The sequence below is a fragment of the Microtus ochrogaster genome, linkage group LG4, assembly GCF_000317375.1.
Source record: "Microtus ochrogaster isolate Prairie Vole_2 linkage group LG4, MicOch1.0, whole genome shotgun sequence".
NCBI classification, from domain to species: domain Eukaryota; kingdom Metazoa; phylum Chordata; class Mammalia; order Rodentia; family Cricetidae; genus Microtus; species Microtus ochrogaster.
The window spans coordinates 23,405,719-23,412,400 of record NC_022030.1 but is presented as its reverse complement, the minus strand read 5'-3'; the positions used below and the strand labels follow the sequence as shown (position 1 = coordinate 23,412,400).

Sequence of the window (6,682 nt, the reverse complement as noted above, 5' to 3'; positions counted from 1 at the left end):
TGTTTGTTTGTTTTGAGACACGGTCTCTACATTTTGCATTCATATTGTAGATTAGACTGGCCTCAAATTCACAGAAATTCACATATTTCTGCTTCTCAAGATCTGAGATTAAAGGCATGCACCACCATGCCCAACTCATACTGTGTAGTCTTAAAGAATTATCTTGACTAGAGTGACAGACTGTTGTTAGTCACCAAGTGGGTACTGGAGCCAAACCAAGGTCCTGTGCAAGAGCATTGAGGGCTCTTAATCACATATCTCCCCCCCCCCGATTTTTAATTTTTTATTGATTTTATTGAGCTATATATTTTTCTCCACTCTCCTCTTTTCCTCCCCACTCCCCTTCAGCCCTCTCTCAAGGTCCCCATGATCCCAGTTTACTCAGGAGATCTTGTCTTTTTCTACTTCCTATGTAGATTAGATCCACGTATGTCTCTCTTAGGGTCCTCATTGTTGTCTAGGTTCTCTGAGATTGTGATTTGTAGGCTGGTTTTCTTTGTTTTATGTTTAAAAGCCCCTATTAATGAGTACATATGAAATTTGTTTTTCTGGGTCTGGGTTATCTCACTCAAAATGATGTTTTCTAGCTCCATCCATTTGCCTGCAAAATTCAAGATGTTATTTTTTTCCGCTGTGTAGTACTCCATTGTGTAAATGTACCACATTTTCCTTATCCATTCTTAGGTTGAGGGGCATTTAGGTTGTTTCCAGGTTCAGGCTATGACAAACAATGCTGTTATGAACATAGTTGAACACATGTCCTTGTGGCACAATTGAGCATCCTTTGGATATATACCCAAAAGTGGTATTACTGGGTCTTGAGGAAGGTTGTTTCCTAATTTTCTGAGAAATCGCCACACTGACATCCAAAGGGGTTGTATCAGCTTGCATTCCCACCAGCAATGCAGAAGTGTTCCCATTCCCCACAAACTCTCCAGCATAAGTTGTCATCAGTGTTTTTGATTTTGGCCATTCTTACAGGTGTAAGATGGAATCTCAGAGTTGTTTTGATTTGCATTTGGTGTCCAATTTCTTGAGTTCTTTGTATATTTTGGAGATCAGCCCTCTGTCTGATGTGGGGTTGGTGAAGATCTTTTCCCATTCTGTAGACTGTCGTTTTGTCTTGTTTACCGTGTTCTTTACAGAAACTTTTCAGTTTTAGGAGGTCCCATTTATTAATTGTTTCTCTCAGTGTCTGTGCTGCTGGGGTTCTATTTAGGAAGTTGTTCCCTGTGCCAATGCGTTCAAGTGTACTTCCCACCTTCTCTTCTGTAAGGTTCAGTGTGGCTGGCTTTATGTTGAGGTCTTTGATCCATTTGGACTTGAGTTTTGTGCATGGTGATAGATAGGGGTCTATTTTCATTCTTCTACATGTTGATATCCAGTTACACCAGCACCATTTGTTAAGTATGCTTTCTTTTTTTCCATTTGATATTTTTTGCTTCTTTATCAAAGATGTGTGGATTGATATCCGGGGCTTCTATTCGGTTCCATCAGTCCATTTTGTACTAGCAGTTAGTGTTGGTAGTAAGTCCTGCCTTGGTGTGTGGTTGGCGCACTAGGGAGTCACATCACTAAAGAGACCTGACCTTCCCTCTCCCGGCATCTGTCAAAGGCCAGTTGTTCCTCAGTTAATGGTAGGATTTTGTCCCTACATCCCCATCTCCGTGCTGTGATTCTGCCTGGCTTGAGCTTGCCCCGGTCTCAATCAGATTTAACCTGTCCTGTTGTGTCCTGAAGCAGTTTTCGTGATGCCGTCTCCCACCTCTGGGAACAGTCATTCTTCCCTTTCACTTCTTCCTGAGGATCCCTAAATCTTGAGTGTTCTGTTTTCTTGACTGTCACTCGGTTAGGCTAAGGTAGGAATCTTAATGCAGTTTTGGTTTTTATTTCTCTGGTAGCTAGTAAGTTTAGACATTTTATTCATACATTTTTGGCCATTCCTTTTTCCTGTTTTGAGAACTCTTCATTTTATTGGTCCATTTCCTGACTGGGTTGTTTGATTTCTTGTTTCATTTTTTTTTGAGTTCTTTGTATATTATAGTTAGTATTGTACACTGTTGATTCTGATGCATAGAAAGGGCCTGGAGTCAAATGTGTCAACTTCCTTTGCTGTTCTTTTTGAGTTTTCTGTCAACAGTGGATGCCATTACTGGTTGTTTCAGCTGAAGGCCATCGGCCTTTCTTTGTGCTTCCTCTACTTGTTACCACCTATCCCAGACTTCCCTTACATGCACAAGGAGCACATGGCTCCCCAAGCTCTGAGGTCACAAGGCCCCGATGTTTTGGTTCCAGGTGTCTGACTTTCGGGAGCAGCTGCTGGCATGTTCTGGAGTGGAAGCTGACCGGGTGGTGGAGTTCTCCTGTGGTAAGGAACCGTGGGGAGGGTAGAATGGGCCAAGAAACTCTGATGTCTTGATTTAGTTACCCTTAGTGGGTTTGCTCACCAACGTACTCCCCTCAGCACGTCGCTGCTATTGGGTATGTCAGCACAGAGAGAAGCCGCCTGCATCTCAGATTTCTGTTTCTAGTTGGGGAAATGATCTGAGAAACTGCCCTACCTGGACACTGGTTTTCAGCCCTCTTTTGGTATCACCAGGTCACGTGATCCCTCCAGACAACATCTTGCCCCTTATTATATGCAGTGGGCCCTCTAACCAACAGCTGGAATTCACCTACCAGAGAAGAGAGCTGCCTCAGATGGTTAGTGCCAGCCCATGTCCCGTCCTCTCTGGTGTGTGGTCAGCGCTGGCATTGGGGCAGATGGTCATATATGGCACGAGCAGATTCATTGTTTTAGATATTTATCAAGGAAGACCTTGGCTGCCTTCCTCTCCTTAGACTACTAAATGTTTTCTAAAGAGCTCCCAGCATCCAATTAATGTAGGATGGAAGAAGGCTGACCATTTTGGGGGGTTCTTGCTCCTTGCCTCTACAGCGGGAAGGATGCTTTTCTTGGGCACAGTTCCTGTAGCATCTCAATGTTAATTTGTTCTGGACAGTGCCCTCATGGCACTGGAACTTAGGGAGAGCACAGTGGCATACCAAAAGTCTAGTTCAATCCTGGAGTGCCAGCGATAGGATGTGTCATAACGGCACGCAGTCACCAGAATCCCCAGCTGGGCATGGTCTGGTAAGAGTAAGTAGGGCATGCCACACTGTAGAAGGGGAGCTGCTTGGGTGTGCCCATGGCACCTGTTCCCAGCCAGCTCTTTGTTTGCCTTCTGCAGATGGAGGAGACGGGCCGCATCCTCTGTAACTTGTGCAACGTGGTCCCTGGAGGGGTGGTATGCTTCTTCCCTTCCTATGAGTACCTGCGCCAGGTGCATGCTCATTGGGACAAGACTGGCCTGCTGGCACGTTTGTCTGTCAAGAAAAAGGTGAGTGCCCCGTAGCCTGTTTATGAGGACATTGCTACCCGTCGTTCTTCCTAGGATTCCTTAATCTTGTGGACTTGGCATGGTCCAGATTCTCATAGCTTCTAAAATCTACCAAGTCTAGACCTGGGACAATGGCCATGGGGATACCCTAAAACTTGATTACATATTCCATCCTCAGGCTTCAAAAGCCAGACTGAGGCTCAAGCCTCAGTCTTTTGAAGCCTTTTGCTGTGCGGCCTTCTTCCTTTAGATTTTCCAAGAGCCCAAGAAAGCAAGCCAGGTGGAGCAGGTGCTGATGGCGTATTCCAAGTGCATCTTGGTGAGAGGAAGTGGGGTTGGATCCAGAAGCCCTCTGTGCCTGACAGCTGGGGACAGATGTGAGGGAGGCTCCCAGGTCTGGCTCAGCAGCTCTGGTGTGGCTCTCCCCTCACAGTGCTGCAGTCAGGAAGGAGGCCATCTGACAGGAGCTTTGCTCCTCTCTGTGGTTGGAGGGAAGATGAGTGAAGGGATCAACTTCTCTGATGACCTGGGCCGGTAGGTGTGCTGTCCTCTTGTCTGCTGGGGCTGAGGGCCCTGGGCCTTTCCTGCCGAGTCACACTGTAGGGTCGGTACCCGTGTGGCCTGCTTGGGGTCTGCAGGCTGTGGGTGGAGTGTGTGAAAGCCCTCTCCATCTGGCTTAGTAGAACAGAGAAGTGGGCAGCCAAGACTTTGAACACAATTGGTTCAAAATAGCAGTTAGCTGATCTCATGTGTATGGTGTCCCCATCCATGATTGTTTGTCACTTACGCCATGGGCCATGTCACCCACTACAGGTGTGTGGTGATGGTGGGGATGCCATACCCCAACATTAAGTCTGCAGAGCTGCAAGAGAAGATGGCCTACTTGAATCAGATCATTGTGAGTAACCGCCGTGTTTCAGACGGTGAAAGGAAGGGGCAGGGAGGAATTGGAGTAGAAACCCCGAGGACTGGATGGCAAGGACCTGCATTGTGACAGCGCATGGTGCATATGTTTTGTTCCTCCTTAGAGGCTTTGGAGTACACCTCTGGCCCCCCTGATCTTCTCTATAAATATCCTGTAGCACAAGTTGTTGGCTAAGACCCTTGAAACCCGGCCTTGCTCCAAAGCCTGTGTACCAGGCAGGCAAGAGTAGATGATTCTGATCTTCCATTTTCTTTTTCTTTTTTTCTTCTTAGCCTAGGACACAAGGTCAGGCACCCCCAGGGAAGGTGTTGGTGGAGAATCTGTGTATGAAGGCTGTAAACCAGTCCATAGGTAAGTTTGGGGCTGCTGCTAGGGCAGATGGATGGGTCAAGGAAGGAGGGATTTTACTGCTTAGTGTCCATTTGAGGAGCAAATGAGGGAGGTGATCTCAATGGACATGCAGTATTGGTAGGCAAGTTAACTCAGGAGCCCCAACCTGCCTGGGCAGTGGTGGCACATGCCTCTAATCCCAGCACTCGTGAGGCAGAGGCAGGTGGATGGATATCTCTGTGAGTTCGAGGCCAGCCTGGACTACGAAGTGAGTTCCAGGCAGCTAGAGCTGTTACACAGAGAAACCCTGTCTTGAAAAACAAGAGAGTCCTAATCTTTGTGTCTACCCAGGCAGGGCCATTAGGCACCAGAGAGACTTTGCCAGTATTGTGCTCCTGGATCACCGGTATGCCCGCCCTTCTGTCCTGGCGAAGCTGCCAGCCTGGATACGAGACCGTGTGGAGGTCAAAGCCACCTTTGGCCCTGCCTTTGCTGCTATGCGGAAGGTTAGCTCTGTTCCCTGTGCTCCAGACCTCCCAGCCTGAAATGAGCTTCTCATGGTCTTTTTCTCTCTGCAGTTTCATCGGGAGAAATCACTTCCCCGTTTGGTATAGGCTCCTCTTTTATTCTCCCTCCTTGACCTGACCTGACCTTTGTGTTTCACCTGTGAAGTCTACACCAACCTTTCAGAGGCAGTGGATTCCAGTGTTGTGACTTACACAGAAAAGCCACCAGGACAAATCAAATTCACCCTGAAGGAACATGGCCCAGAACCTCATTGTCAGGCGCCACATTCCCTGAGACTGATTCTTCCCATGGCGCCTGGCTCAGCTTCAGTTTTTTTGTCTGGCTTCAGGAGGCTGTGCAAGCAGCTGCTCTCTGCCCTTTTATGAGGCGAGGCCCACCCTGCCTTCATCCTTTTTAGGGACAGTGAGTTGTTCTTGGCGTTTGGCTCCAGTTTCAGCCACAGACGTCCCTATTCCGGGCCCTGCTGTCTGCAGGGCTTCCACATTCAGGCTGTGTTGACTGTGGCTCCAGGAGGAGGTGGATCTCTCTTGCTTAGCTGCTGCTCCTTCCTCAAGCCAAGGAAACCTCTTCTCTTCAGCCACCAATTCCACCACACCTACCATGGCTTCAGGAGCAATGCTAGGACCACTAGACTCTTGCTGTGACTACGTTTAGAGCCCCTCCGTCACCAGAGCATTTTTGGCTATGGAGAAATATAAATACCACCCCTCGCTCTGCAGTAGTTGCCCCAATTCACCTCTTTTTTGAATCCAGAAAAAAATGTTCTACTCCCTCAGACATTCTTTCTCATTGCTGAGACAACCGGGTCAGGAGGACAGCTCACGGTCGGCTGAGCCATCTGCATCTGTCAAGGCCACCCTTCCCTTACTAAATAAAGGGCACTGTTCACCTGGGTAGTTACCATTCTTTATTATTGTGAGTCGCTGTTTTCTCAGTCCTAACAAAAGCAAGCAAAGTACCCTAGGGGCGGCGCAGGTAGACAGTGGACCTGGCACATGGTACACCCAACCCCTGACCATGGAAAGGGGTGAGGCAAGATGAGGGACAGTTCTACAGACTACTGGAGCTTAGTGGTCCACTTGCCCAGGAGCCTCTCAGGGCTGTTTGTGCTGGAGTGAATAAGGAGGGCCCTGTCCTGCCTAGGGGTTGCTTGTCTGCAGTTAACATCATGTCTTTGTTGGTCAGAATATACAATTGGGTCATAGATTTAAATGTTTGGCCGTAACTGGTCATGGTTGTCAGTGATGCTTCCTAAATCCATTTGGCTTTGTGTGAAGTGAGAGACAGGAAAAATTGAACCTGTATCTGGGACCCCGGTGTCAATCTGAGGAAAAACATTCTTTGTGAAGCAGCCAAGGTTTCCAGGAGGATGGTCGTTTTGGGGGTGCTCATTTAGGAATCTTAGCTATCAAAATTGGGAAAACTCTTAATAGCTGGAATCCAATTTTCTAATCTGCACTTTGGGGTAAGGTCTAGATTATCTCAGCGAAGAGCATTTGAACAAAGGGCACCTCTCACC

The 6,682-nt window shown here is 47.8% G+C and overlaps 1 protein-coding gene across 1 annotated transcript in view; it reads left to right on the top strand.

Annotated features, from left to right (window-relative positions):
* The window catches only part of Ddx11 (DEAD/H-box helicase 11), a 27,862-nt gene extending 21,805 nt beyond the window's left edge, over nt 1-6,057 (top strand). The window contains exons 19-27 of the mRNA XM_026786519.1: nt 2,296-2,368; nt 2,600-2,703; nt 3,231-3,380; nt 3,631-3,699; nt 3,814-3,914; nt 4,194-4,278; nt 4,578-4,656; nt 4,987-5,141; nt 5,214-6,057. Of these exons, the coding sequence (XP_026642320.1) occupies nt 2,296-2,368; nt 2,600-2,703; nt 3,231-3,380; nt 3,631-3,699; nt 3,814-3,914; nt 4,194-4,278; nt 4,578-4,656; nt 4,987-5,141; nt 5,214-5,249 (852 nt within the window). The 3' untranslated portion in view covers nt 5,250-6,057. The remainder of the gene's footprint in view (nt 1-2,295; nt 2,369-2,599; nt 2,704-3,230; nt 3,381-3,630; nt 3,700-3,813; nt 3,915-4,193; nt 4,279-4,577; nt 4,657-4,986; nt 5,142-5,213) is intronic.
* The last annotated feature ends 625 nt before the right edge of the window (nt 6,058-6,682 follow it).